General features: G+C 49.3%; 1 protein-coding gene across 3 annotated transcripts in view; it reads right to left on the reverse strand.

Moving 5' to 3' along the window:
• PLXDC1 (plexin domain containing 1) overlaps window positions 1-14804 on the reverse strand; it is a 62809-nt gene that overhangs the window by 38836 nt on the left and 9169 nt on the right. For all 3 annotated transcript variants that reach the window (XM_045526347.1, XM_045526348.1, XM_045526349.1), the window contains exon 2: window positions 14384-14562. In XM_045526347.1, coding sequence (XP_045382303.1) covers window positions 14384-14562 — 179 coding nt within the window. The remainder of the gene's footprint in view (window positions 1-14383; window positions 14563-14804) is intronic.

Here is a 14804-nt window from a genome sequence, read left to right on the forward strand (position 1 = left end):
GCCCTCTGAACCCTGCCAGCGAACCAGCACTCTCAAAAAACAAGCACCAGCCTGGTCCGAGTGCAGTGGCGTTTATGACTAATTGATCACAACCAGTTACAGATTCCTGTGTTCCTTCTCCACTCCCACTGCTTCACTAGACTAGCCTTAAAAAAACAAAAACAAAAACAAAACAACCCAAGAAATATGTCTTTTACTTTCTGGAAGCAAAGCTGAGTGAGGACTTGACTGTCTGCCTAGTGTCTTCCAATCTGTCCTCGTGCCCAGGGAGGCACAACGATTCTGCCAGCCGGCCAGGCCTTGTGGAATGAACAGGAGCCTTCAGCCGGGGTGGGGGCTTCCTTGGCCTGTATCCTTTGTCCCCGTCCAGCTCTTTATGGAACCAGAGCTTATCCAAGTGCCTTGGAGCTGAGCACCAGTGATGCCATTAAAGCTGTCCCTTCGCACCCAGCGCTTTCTGGAACCAGTCCTCTTAGTCTAGAATTTCTGATGTTTCTGGAACATCAGCATTGCATGGAGCCCTGCTAACTCAAATTGCAGGTGTAGCATCGTATTTTTAATGATGTCCTAGTACCAGACATGTTTTAGGATGCCCAGCCCCCATCCCAAGACCATCTGCCCCCCACACACACAGACCCCGCTGAGCGACCACACCCACCACATTCTCCCTCCCACATGACCCTGGGCTTCCCCAGTCAGGTGGATTGTACATAGGTGGTCACATGATTCAAAAGCAGCCAGTCTATTGGAAGCCTACAACTTAAGGCTTGCGCAGCCTGAGCCAATCAGATCCCTCTCCAGGGAGCGTGAAATTGGGAAACTGAGGAGCTGGTGGCAGGGAAGCTGAGTTGAAAGGTCGTGGAGGCTCGGGAGCAGAAACCACCACCATCTGGAGCTGTCTGCAGAAGACGCTGGTCCACGGGCAGGAGAAGGAAGACCTCATACGCATCTGGCTTCAATAAATACATGATGGACTAATGAAAGGGAGACAAGAGCTGAGGGGGGGTCTGGAGAGACAGAGAGAGCAGCCCTGGCTCCCGATGGCTTTCCGGTTTCCCCGAGTCCTCTGTGTCCAGCCTTTGAGTCCATGACAGTTCTCCACAGCCCCACTATGACCCTCCTCCATGAGACAGCTCAAATGGCTCCTCGGAACCAAAAGAACATGAAATAAAACAGTCTTGCATATGGGGTGATCAGAGGAAGAACTTCCAGGGAGAGCCCATGCAGTCCTTCATCAGTACAGACAGCAAGAATCTGATGGGGAGAGAGAAGTGAGAAACCAAATTTCTGGGAGAACTTTCCCCTGGTGATACACTGGCCACTGTGATTTTTCCTCTACAAAGTCAATCACTGCTGGCTTTTTGACCGGCCACTGAGGAAGAGCATCCCCTGGCTTGGAATTCACCAACTTTGGGGACACTTCCCAACTGCCACTGTGGGCCTCTGACCATGATGCCACTCACACCAGCAGTTTGGATGGAGGAAGTCCCACCCATGGCACAGACTAATAATGATCGCCCAATAACCATTCTCCCCTCTTCCTTGAGTAGCAGAAGCTCCCAGGTTTAGCTAGGCACAGGACCACCCAGCTAAACTGTATCCCCCAGCCCTCCTTCCACTTAGGTGTGGCTACATGACTCTGTCTGGCCAATGCAGGATGAACAGAATGAGTGCCCTTAATAGGAATGGGGGGCCGGGCGCGGTGGCTCATGCCTGTAATCCTAGCCCTCTGGGAGGCCGAGGCAGGTGGATCGCTCGAGGTCAGGAGTTTGAGACCAGCCTGAGCGAGACCCCATCTCTACTAAAAATAGAAATAAATTATCTGGACAACTAAAAATATATATAGAAAAAATTAGCCAGGCATGGTGGCGCATGGCTGTAGTCCCAGCTACTCGGGAGGCTGAGGCAGTAGGATCGCTTGAGCCCAGGAGTTTGAGGTTGCTGTGAGCTAGGCTGACGCCACGGCACTCACTCTAGCCCGGGCAACAAAGTGAGACTCTGTCTCAAATAAATAAATAAATAAATAAATAAAAAATAGGAATGGGGGGCCCTCCCCTTGCCTGGCTGGGATACAGATGTGATGGTCAGAGCTAAAACAGCCATCCTGGACCACAAAATGGAAAGCACATGCTGCAGAAGGCAGAGCAACAAGATAGAGGGAACCCGGGTCTCCTACTCTATGGAGATACTACACCAACCCTTGCTTACTGCTGCTCACACAGCCACCTGTGAGAGAGGAATAGATTTCTCTCATGTCTAAGTGCCTTGTCATTGGGCATTTGTTACAACAGCTGAACCTGTGTCTTAATTAGTAAAACGACATAGAGATGGCACCTGGCAGTGAGCCTTCCTGGGGAATTCACACAATTCCCAGCCTATCACAGAAGCTATGACAGGGGTGACCTGACTCTACAAAGAGGGTTACAGATGGTAGCAAGAGCCAGACCACTGGGCAAGTCCACCAAAGAGAATTATGTTTCTCCGAGATGTGTGTAAGAAGTCCTGGTCAATAATCCACATTTGTTTAGGGAGGCAGTGTGCTATGGATTTCAAATATTTTTAGTCCTGAAATCCTTTTGTCCAACTAATGTTCCATGGAAGCTCAATACACAAAATCATATCAAAGTAAAGCCACTCTGGGGGAAGGAAAGAGAAGGGCCGGGAGCCCAGCCTGCTGTGCTACTTCCTTCTCCACCACCCTCCCTCCCACAGCAGCCTGCAAAGCACCTCTGGGAACCCTCAGGGTTCCGTGGAACACAATTTGAAGATCACTGCTCTAGGATCAAGTGCATGGGCTGTGGAGTCAGACAGACCCAAGTTCAAAAACTGGCTCCATTACATAATAGTTGGTGCCAAACATTCCTCTCCGCTCTGAGCTTCAGTCTCCTCCGTAATCTTTCTCGAGGGGCTCTCGAGAGGATTACACAAAACATGTCAACAGAAAGCTCTGAGCCAGTGCCCGGCCCACAGTGGGTATTCGAGAAGGGGGAGCTATTCGCGGTGATTTTGTTGGACCTTTCCATGAAAGGTTGATTGTGGGGGCTGCCTCCTCGGAACAATCCCCAGCTCCATCCTAAACGTCCGCGTTACACTGTCTCTTCTGCCTCAATCAGTCACGCTGGGAGGCCCGGCAGGCATTTCATTGCTGACGGCGGGGGTAGCATTTACCTTGGCTGAGCTCAAGATGTTTCTGGACAGAAACTCTGGCTGAGCTGTCACAACCGGCCCATCACCTGTCAGCCAACTGGCAGGTGGAAATGCTGGGGCGAGCAACCGAGGGCGCCCCGTGGGGCCTGCCGCAGAGACTCGGCCAGCCAGGCCTGTCAGGATGGTGCTGCAGGCAGCTGGCCCAACGCTGGGAGGCGCGGGCAGGGTTACTGCGGGGAGGGGACATCCCAGTCCCTGCTGCCGCCATTTCCAGAGGCCTTCCAAGACCAACGGGAATGCATTCTAGATCCCTGCTACTCAAAGTGTGCCCCAGGACGAGCAACATGAGTGGCACTCTCCTTAGAAATGCAGATTCCTGGGCCCTGCCCCAAACCTGCTAAATCAGAATGTGCATTTGGAACAGCTTCCCAGCAGATTGTTTGCAGAGTAAAGTACTGGTCTAGAAGCACCCTCTACACCAGCATGTCACTAATTTTTGTCCCCGAGGAGACGGTGGTTAAGAGCTCAGACTCTGAAGGCAGAAAGACCTGGGCTGTTGTCCTGGCTCTGCCATTCACCAGCTGTGTGACCTTGGGTAGGTGACTTTGCCTCTCTGTTCCTGATAGTTAAAGAGAGAAACACCTGCCACATAGGGTAGCTGTGTGGATTAAATGTGAAGCCATAGGATGAAGCTGGCACTCGGGAAGGGCTCCTTTAACACCACCTGCTGTTATTATTTCCTCTCACCTCATGTCCTACACAACATGCTCCAGCTGCCCTCCAAAGGTATTCGAACCTCAGGCTGAAATAAATGCACACAGGTCACTTGTCATCACAGAAGTGCAGAAAGTGAGTACCCTGGTATATCCCAGAAAGGAGGGACCCAGACTGAGGGCCTGGGGTAAAGAGGTGTGTTGGGGTGGGTGAGGCTGTCCTAAGAAAGCCCTAGAAGTGTGGGTTTGGATTAGGCTTGGAAAGAGATCGTGGACTGGCTTTCCAGCCGGGTGTTTCTTAACACTCCAACACTTCATGGAAACAGAGACATCCTCCTACCCTGGCACTGAGTCAACACATGGGCTTTTTGAGGGATACCAGCCAACCGGAGATTTGATAGCATAAATATAAATCATATAACCACAGAGAATTAGGACCATAAGGACAAACAAAAACAAAACAGGCCTCCCCCTCCCTCATCTGGTCCCATATTTCCTTCTAGTGTTTTTTCATATGTATATATAATTTCACAGCCATAACCCTGCTTCTGTCATATTTCATGATATCTAAGGTAGTTTTTTGAGGGTGAATATGGTACTTCTGGCCATCATTTGTCATGGCTTCATGACAAACCACTCAGAAGGAAACCCACAATTTTCTTAACTGGTTCCCTTTTATTGGGCATTTAGATGCTTCCAATTTTTATGCTGTCACAAATATTACACTACTGTGATGGAGATATTGATGCATTTTCCACATTCTGGATGATTTCTCGGCTTTGAAGCCTTTGGTATAAAGCCATGCTTCCCACACTTGAGTGTGCATGTGAATTACAGCAAGTCCTCACTTAACGTCAGCGATGTGTTCTTGGAAACCACAATTTCAAGCAAAACAACATAAAACAAAGCCAATTTTACCATTGGCTAATTGATAGAAATAAGAGGTAAGTTTCTCCAGCATGTTTCTGGTCAAAAAACATCACCAAACTTCTAAATAAAGACCAAAACACTTCTGATATGAAACATTGAAACCATGTGAACTATATACGTACATTTAAGAAAGATTCATAAAAGCAAGGAAGATAATTATGTATGCAATTATTCCAGTTCAGGGTCTCGGGGGGCTGGCGCCCAGCCCAGCAGCTCAGGGCGAGAGGCAGGGACCAACTCTGGCTAAGACGCCGTCCATTCCATCCAAGTGCGCTGAGGCCCTCTCGTGCTACGACCACTCAGACCTGCCGATGAACTTAACCTGCACATCTCTGGGATGTGGGAGGAATCCAGAGGACCCAGAGAGGACCCACAAAGACATGGGAGAACAGGCAAACTCCACACAGACGGTGGCCTCAGCCGGGAATCAATTTCTTTTTCTCATCAACATTATGACAAAACAAAGTTATTGGAGGACCTGCGGTACCTGGGAATTCTGATTCTGCAGGTCTGAGAGGTCGAGATTCTGAATTTCACCCATCCAAGTACTAGCCAGGCCCGACCCTGCTTAGCTTCCGAGATCAGAGGAGATCAGGCGCATTCAGGGTGGTATGGTTGGAAACTGGGATTCTGAAGTTCTAACAAGCTCCCAGGCATCGCCAATGCTGCTGCTCCCTTCCCATCCTTTGAGGAGTACTAGACTGTGAAAGATAGAGCCTGAAGCGTTAAGGCCAGGAAATCCTCTTTTGTTACTGTGATCCTATTTTTGTACTTTTGGGTAAGGCCTGGGAGGGACTTCTCTGGTTAACTTTCTCAACCAATGAGCACATTCAATTTTTATAACAACTCAGTGAGGCATTATCAGTCCCACATTACAGATGAGGAAACTGAGGTTCAGAGTGAGGAATTGGCAAGGATGCGCACTGTCTATCTTACCTGGGACCACCGTAGGGTGAGCAACTATCCTGGTTTGCCTGGAACTGAGGATGCCAGACTTTCAGTGCTAAAACCAGGACCAGCCTGGGAAAACTGGGATGGTTGGTCTCCCTAGACCAGAGCCTAATTCAGAGTCAGCTAATGTTTAGCACTCCCAACCATGCGCCGGGCCCTTTATGTACATTACTGTGCAGTAAATACCTTTGCAGTAACACTTAGACAATAGCATCCCTGTTGGACGATGAAGAAATGGGCTCTGAGGGGTTAAGACAAAAAGACAAACAATCCAATTTAAAAATAGACAAAGGAAAAAAATGGGCAAAGGATTTGAATAGATATTTCACCAAAGAAGACATAAAAATAGCCCAAACTGCAAGAAAAGATGCTCAACCTCACTAATCATTAGGGAAATGCAAATCAAAACCACAATGAGGTACCACTTCACACCCACTAGGATGGCTATGATAAAAAAATAAGGGAAAATAACAAGTGCTGGCAAGGATGTGGAGAAATTAGAACCCTTGTACATTGCTGATGGGAACATAAAATAGTTCATTTGCCGTGGAAAACCATCTGGCAGTTAAAAGAAAAATTTAATCATATAATTGCCATATGATTCAGCAATTCCACTCCTAGGTATATTCCAGAATTGAAAACAGGTACTCAAACAATACATTTATGCACATTCATAGCAGCACTACGCATTCACAATAGCCAAAAGATAGAAATAGCCCAAATGTCCATCAAAAATGAATGCATAAACAAATTATGGTACATCCATGCAATGAGAACGTTGTGGTAAACGAAAGAAACCAGACACAAAGGTTATGTATTATATGATTCCATCTATATGAAACATCCAGAATAGGTAAATTCATAAAAATAGAACACAGATTGGTGGTTTCCAGGGGCTGGGATAGAGGGAATATGGGGAGAGACTGCTTAACGGAGTAATGAAAATATTTTGGAACTAGACAGGAATGATGGTTGCATAACATTGTGAATGTACTTAAATGCCACTGACTTATTCACCTTATTATTTTTTGCTCTATCACCCGGGCTAGAGTGCAGTGGTGTCATCATAGCTCACTGCAGCCTCCAACTCCTGGGCTCAAGCAAATCCTCCTGCCTCAGCCTCCCAAGTAGCTGGGACTACAGGCATGCAGCACTATGACAGACTAATTTGTCTATTTTTTGTGGAAATGAGGTTTCAGTGTGTTGCTCAGGCTGATCTCGAACTCCTGGCATCAAGAAATCCTCCCACCTCAGTGTCCTGCATAGCTGGGACTATAGGCATGAGCCAATGCACAACTGGCTGAATTGTTTCAACTTTAAAATGGTTAATTTTATGTTATGTGAATTTCACCTCAGCAAAAAAAAAAAAAAAAAAAAAAAAGAAGAAGAAGAAAAGAAAAGAAGCAACCAACACAGCAACCTGCACAAGGCAAAGGAAAAGCGTCCAGGGGAGGACACAGGAGATACAGCACAGGGCTGAGCAGCCAGGAGGCACTGGGGTGTCCCTTGCCAAGCCCCGAGGATGACAACCATCACGTGCCTCACGTGTTGCTCTTAAATCTCAACTCTGTGAGGTCAGTATTTACCAGCCATTTGGGAAGTTTGAACTAGCAAGGGCTTGCAACTGAGTGTCCAGCCCAAGGCCACGCAGATGGTTTGCGTCAGGACCAAGAGCTCAGGCCAGGACTGCCGGACTCTTTCTGCAGCGCTGGAGACTGGACATCTGGATTCCACCTCCCACCTCCCTGGACACTCTTCCTCCCCACAACATCTTTTATCTTCTCTCCCTTCGAACTTTGCCTCATAGCTTTCCCCTCCGTCCAGCCACCCCATGTCCTACTCCCAGATGTCCTCCTGCACCAGCGTCCTCGTGTCATCACTTCCCCCGAGCACAGTGCATGGTGGGGTTCTTTGGGGAGCACTGCTTGCTCCTTGCGTGTCTGTGCTATGAGTCTGTCTGTCTGTCCCATCTCCCCAGGCCCTGGGATCTGGGGAACAGGGTCTTCTGGAGGCCTTCTTTTGAGAACCGCCTCCTTTGAAAGTTGTAGGAACCACGCAGCCATTGCACTGGTTTGTCTCGCTCCCTGCCCACCTGTCTTGGATGGCGGGATGCCTGCCCTGAACAGGGGCCCTCAGCACTCCCGGGGTCTGCTGTCATGATGCACGAGCTGGGACGTGTTGCTTGAGCTAGAAAGGAGAGAGGGATTCAGGGAAGCTGGGCTGGGGGAAGACTGGGGTGGGCGGAGGGGAGCCTTCTTTATTACAGAGTGAAAGCGGGGGACCACCTACAAATCTCAATATTCTTAATCCTTGGAGTAGGATTCGGATATCCCCAAAGGAAGAGAACCTTTGTCCAAGGCCTCCGCCTTCCAGCCTCTTGGAGAATAAATTGCAGCACATCCCAGGGTCTTTGACTGAGCACTGTGGCTTCCCTAAACCCCCATCCCACTCCCCCCAAAATTCCCACTAAGACCAATCCCTGGGGCCTCAGGATTGGTCTTGGTGGAAAATCTCTGGAAAGCTTGAGTCTGGACAAGGTCCTATTTCCACTGGGATGTGGTGGCAGAGTGGGCGTGGGAATGAAATTTGAGGAGGAGATGGTTCTGACCAGGGCCCTCGGAAATGCCAGCTCCCCAGGGATGGCAGCACAGCCTGGACGCCCCAAAGCCTCCAAAGCAAGAGGTTCTGAATCGGAAGGAGCACGGTGGCTGGGTGGAGGGGCTGGATAGAGGGGCTGAGTTGAGGGGGCTGGGCCAGAGGGATGGGCCCGAAGGGAGGCCCACAGCCTGGAGGCACACTGAGGAACAACGGAGGAAGGTGGAGACATTGGGGCCAGTATGGAGGGAGGTAAAGGGAACAGCAGCCACCTGCTGGGCCTCAGCCCCTTGATGTGGCCCCACCTCACAAACCAGGCTGTGATGTGGATGGACAGTGGGAGTGATTTCCTGCTGAAACCCAAGAAAACTTTGTGAAGCAGACTAAATCAGACTTGCTGAAATATCCCCTTCCCACCACTCTCCTCTCATCCTGTCCACCCATTGCCACCAAGCATTATCTAGATCAGATTTCCTTAGGCCATAGGGACACTGAGCTCTCAGAGACGTGGGAGAAGCAGGTGTCCCTGGGCCCCTCCGCTGGGCTCCTGCCAAGTCCAAGGCTGCCCATCTCCAGGCCGGATGTGGGGAGGGGCCCTGAGGTCCGGCTGTGCTGGGAGATCCCATCAGCATCCTCAGTTGAACACTGCTCAGGTTCAAGGCAGAGTAGGATTTGAGCACGAGACCACCCGGGTAGTGGGAGTGTGCAGACACACATTCTGTTATGTGTGTGGGAATCCAACAGTCAGTAGATTTGGGGTCCTTAGACCCAAGCTGGGCTCAACTCTTTTCTTCAACAACTCCTTCTCTGGAGACCTCTGGGGATGGGGAACTCCCTACCCCCAAGGCCAGACACTAAGGATGGAATGATCACAGTTTTGTCTCCCATGGTGCTTACTTTCCAGGGGGAAGATGGGCAATATAAACAAATAAATAGATACTTCAATGCAGGAGGTGATAAGTGATATGGAGAAAAATAAAGTCTACCCCTGTGCCCCAGTCACAGCCCTGCAGCTGTTAGGAAACAGCCACACCTAGAACCTTCTCTGTGCCAGGCTAAAATACTCCAAACACCTTCTACTACCCCTCCTGGGATGGGAGTGCAAGTCTCTTCACCATCCTAGCAGCCCTTCCCTGCACTCCTCTGATTTCTAGATAACCCCTTGAAAGGAGGCACAAGCCCCTCCGCTGTGGTCAGACCAAGAAATAGCCCAGAGGATCCCCAGCGCCCCAGCCCTGGCCCCCAGGTTCCCATTCACACAGCGATTTTCCCACCACCAACCTTGGCAGTCCTTTCATGCACCTGACTCATCCCAGCCCACAAGAAATGATGAGCCCCTAGTCTTCCCCTCATGAGCTGCTGCTAAACCACATCTCCCCCAACTTATTCTAAAGTGAAGTGCCTGGATTTCTATTTGTCCTGGTAGTTTCATCCATCCTGAGAGAGATATAGCTCCACACCCTCCCCCCACCCCCTCGCGAGGCCTTCTGGTTCCTGATCTGCCATCAGCACTCTCCCTGAAAGTCTGATCCTCCGGTCTTCTGGGGACAACCCCTGGGGCAGACAGAGGGATACTTCCTGGGTGGCTTTGCTCCTTAATGTGGCCACAGGGGGGTCAGGAAGTCCTCCCACCCCCGACCCCTGATGGCGGAAGCCTTACTGTCTGGAGACTCATCTGGTAACCAAGTATAAAACTGGTTTGAAATCTTACAGATCAGAAGTTCCCACACCTAGAAGACCATCAGAATCACACGAGGAACTTTCTGTTTTAATTCTCTTGGCGACTTTGCGAGGAAAACACAGGGACCTTTTAAAGAAACAAATCCCCAGGCTCCATCTTTAATGTTTCTGACCCAGTCGGTCCAGGGTGGAGCCCGGGAATTTGTGATGTTGTTTTTGAAACCCTGATGTTATTGAATCCATACCGGCTCTTAATGAACCCCAATGCTCTTCCTGAACGCCCACAGACAATTGCTTCCAGAAGTCTGCATTTCCATGGCTCTTTCCCGAAAGGTCCTCTTTGTGTTGACTGCGACAAAAGCCTTCTGACTGTCGTGTCTGGCCCAGAGCAGAGCAGGTATCAGTTATTCAACCAACGGCCCGACAAAGCTGTGGGGTGGGGGGTGGCCGCCAGGTGTCTCCTCACTCAGGGACCTCTCCCGCCCTGGCCTTCCACTCCGCCACCCACCCTGGCTGCGCGGCTTTGTGGTTCTGCGGGATGGAGACGACAGGGCAGAATGGGAAGAGAGCGGGCGTGTCCTGTGAGGTTCCACCTCAGGGCCAGGACTAGCGTGAGGCGAAAGAGGCACTTACCTCGGGTGCAACATTTCAGGTGGCACCAAAAAACTCAGGAATCAAGAGAAAGAATATTTTAATGCAGTACTCTTAAAATCAAAATTAATATAAGAAAAGATAATATTTTGATGAACATGATATCAAAATTTTAAATCAATATAGGCTCAGTCACAGTGCCAAGCCATTTCCAAGCTTGAGGTAAAAGGAAAAATCAGTAACTGAAACGATACAGATAGCAGGAAAAAAAGTCTCAAAAATGTTCCAATAGCCTCAGAGAAGATAGTACACCCACGGCACAAAAATAGCAGGCTTTTTTTTAAAAAGGAAAGAAATAATCAGAAAATAATAAAGAGCTCTTAGAAATTAAAAATGTGTAGAAAAAAATAGTAACATTATGAAAATAAGGTTGAGAAAATCTCCCAGAAAGTGGAACAATGATAACAAGCAAACTAACAAGTAAATGACAAAAAATGCAAAAGAGATGGACAATAGAAGAGAGAAGAAAATTCAACGATCAATTCCAGAAATGGACATCTAACCAAGAGGAATTGTAGACAAGAGAGAATATAGTAGGGAGAAAAATATCAAAGAAATAAAGCCCAAACACTTTCCAGAACTGATGAAGATAAGTCTCTGGATTGAGGCCGGGCACAGTGGCTCACGCCTGTAATTCTAGCACTTTAGGAGGTTGAGGTGGAAGGATCACTTGAGCCCAGGGTTCAAGTCCAGCCTGGGCAAAATAGCAAGACCCCCATCTCTACAAAAAATTTGCCGGGCATGGTGGCACATGCCTGCAATCCCAGCTACTTGGGAGGCTGAGGCAGGAGGATTGCTTGAGCCCAAGAGTTTGAGGTTGCTGTGAGCTATGATCATTCCACTGCATTCTAGCCTGGGTGACAGAGTGAGACCCTGTCACAAAAAAGAAAAAAAAGTCTCTAGATTAGAACAGTGCCCCAATGTCCAACATGGTGAAAGGAAACAGCCAGAGTAGGACATGTCACTGTAATTTTCAAACATCAGGGTTACAAGAAACATCCTGAAAGCTGCCAGAGGCTGGGGGGAAACAGGTATATACTAAGATCAAGAATAAGAATGAAACTAAACCTCTTAACAGTGACATCAGAAGCCAGAAGACAATGGTGAGATGTCTTCAAACTTCTGAAGGAAAATTATTTTTAATCTAGAATTCTATATTCAGCCAAATCACCAGTCAAACGAGAGGACAGAATAAAGGCATTGTCAGACATGGGAGTCCTCAAGAGAATGTTTCCTCCTGTGCAGCCTCTCTCAGGAAGCCAAGCAAATGAGGGGGTGAAACAGGAAAGAGAAGACACAGGACCAAGAGAACAGGGGACCCAACAGAGGAGAGGGACAAAGGGGACTCGGGGATGGTGGCCGTGGGCCAGGCGGGAGAGAGGAACCCAGGGGGAGAAAGAACTGACAGGCTTCGACCACACTGAAAATGATATTTGAGGCTGATGGATGTGTAAGGAAATGCAGCCGTAGTAACGCCGAAAACCAAGCAAGGGTGGGAGGAGGGGCAAGGATCCAGGAAAAACAAAAATCATATAAGAAAAGAAACAAGGATGCTACCCGGCTTGGGTTAGTAGTGAACAATATTTACATGGCAGTCATGATATAAAACTGAGCATCGGATTGGACAAAAAGACTGAGAGAGGGAGTGAAATGATGCTCTCCGGGAGGTACAAGAGCTAAATCTTCCTGAACCACAACAGGCAGTCAACAGATAACGTCCAAACACTATTCATCAAGAGGTAGCGGCACAGTACAAGCAGGTTACTTGGAAATATGGCCGCAAACGCCAGAAGAAACAGCCCAGGCAGCACCTTCTGAGGAAGGGGAGGGTGGTCACGCAGGCAGGGGAGAGGCGGGACCACTGTGTTTTGTTTTACAATTGTCACACTATTCAGCCTTTTGGACCATCTGCATGTACAAATTTGATTTAAGAAAACACAAAATAAAGAAATATATACTGAGAAGCATGCCTCTTGTTGCCTCTTATTTCATGGTTTTTCTGTGTCCCAAGAATCCATCCTCCTCACTCCCAGCATGGGCGCCTACACACGCATGCGCACACGCACATGCACATACACCACATGCACATGCACACACGCAAAGCCATGGACACACGCACACATACTCATCACAGATACTCACAAACAGTCCACGGTGACAGACGCACAGGAACACGTACATCATACACAAAAACCCTCAGACACACGTGCAAACACACTCTTGCTGATGCTGAGAAGGACCAGGGACCCCTTTTAGGGGCCTGCCAGTGCCCCCAAACATGAAAATAAAGGAAAAATCTTAAGTCCCTTCAAGGGAAATTCCAGGCAGCTCACTGGCCATGAAAAGTAAATGACCTACATGATAAGCAAGAAGACAGTAATAACCTAAAACAACAGTCACCCTAAACAACAGTCGCCCACCAAGCCGGGGTCACAGGTGTTGTGGTTACCTACAGAAACTAGAAGATAACATCCTAACATATGTTCTTCAATTGTTTTTCAGAAACCCGGACCCCTACCAGGTAGAAAATACCATCCACCATCACACAGACCTCAGATAAGAGGTGGGAAAATGAGGACAGAATTCTCACCACCATGCTTTGTTCTAAATTTCTTCCTGGGGGGCCTGGAGAGAGCCACGCCCACAGGCCAAACCTCAACACGCCTTTCTGCTGACCCCACGTTTTTAGACAAGGCCTTGCTTCCTCAACCAATGCTGATCAAAGAATCTCTGAAGCCACCTATGACCAGTTAGCCCCTGCTTCAAGATACCCTGCCTTTTTGGGCCAAACCGATGCATAATATAACCTCCACGTATTGATTTATGATTTTTCCTGTAACTCTTGCTTTCCTGAAATGCACGCCTGCCTTTAATAACCTTTGCTTGTAAGCCACTGGGGAGTTTGGGTCTTGGCGTTGGTTCCATGTTTTCCTCGCTTGGCACCATGCAATAAATGCCTTTCTTTCTCTTGCTGCAAATCTCAGTGTCAGTGTTTGGCTTTGCTGAGCCAGGCGAGCGGACCCAAGTTTAGTTCTGTAACAACATGCACATACATGCCCAGAAACACACGATCACAGATTCCCTCACAACGCACAGGGGCCTCCACAAGCTTACCAGAGAGTCTACAAGGCCGGCGCTTCCTCCTGGCCTTCAGCCCCTCCTCCCTGCACTACCCCCACCCCAGAACTGCCCCAGGCAGAGAAGGTTCTTTCCTGAGCTGCACCCTAATTGCTTCCTCTACTCAGCCCCCAGCAAAGTCCCCTGCCCTTAGGCTGAGCAGCTTGTGCCTCTACAGCCATTAGCCCTTTTGGGCCCCACAGTCTGCAGATGGGGCAGAAATGGGGTGGGGGAGGGTCCCAAGCTAGGAGCTAGGATGTGACTGATAATGCCATCAGCAGCTTTTTCTTCCCTAGGTTGTGGGACAGTCCAGTGTTAGGAACCCTGTGACCAAGCTGTGCACCCTGGAGCAGCAAGTCATTTCACCTCTCTGGGTCCAGGAGGAGGTAGGCAGCTTATGAAGCTCTGAGATGCTATGATTTTATTAACCAGTCTGGCCCCTGCTTCATCCCCTCTCCTGGGATCCTTCTCTTCACTCTAACCTTCAAGGCCCACCCCAAAGGATATGTGATTTGCATGTGTGACAAGTACACATGGGGCACCTGGTGAGACACCCCCACTGTCACCTAATTCCCCCTCCACAGTCCTCCAGCACTTACCACCACCCTGGTCCCATTATCTGGCAGTGTGTCGATGGCCAGGGTGCCCCCTCCCAGGTCCTGGCTCAGCTGAGTCCTGTCCGGCTCCGACACCTGCCCAGGGCTCTCTCGGGCTCTCCGATTCCAGCTCTTTGTGGTCCCCTTGGCAGCCCATCCAGAGCCTGGGCCTTCATCAGGACCTGGGAGAAGGGGACAGAAGACTGAGTATTAGCAGTCCAGAGTGAAGGTCCAGGAGTGAGGAACCAGCCCGCTTGTTCTGCAGAGGCCCCGACACCATGCTGTCATTGACCTTGGGGACATCTGACTACCAGGCCAGGAGATACCCAACATGTACTGAGAGCCACAAGCCCAGCTCCGTGCCAAGCACTTTGCACATACGCTTTTAACCCTCACACCAGCTGTCCACAGCAGACAGGAATCA

This window comes from Lemur catta, chromosome 15 (genome assembly GCF_020740605.2).
Source record: "Lemur catta isolate mLemCat1 chromosome 15, mLemCat1.pri, whole genome shotgun sequence".
Taxonomy (NCBI): domain Eukaryota; kingdom Metazoa; phylum Chordata; class Mammalia; order Primates; family Lemuridae; genus Lemur; species Lemur catta.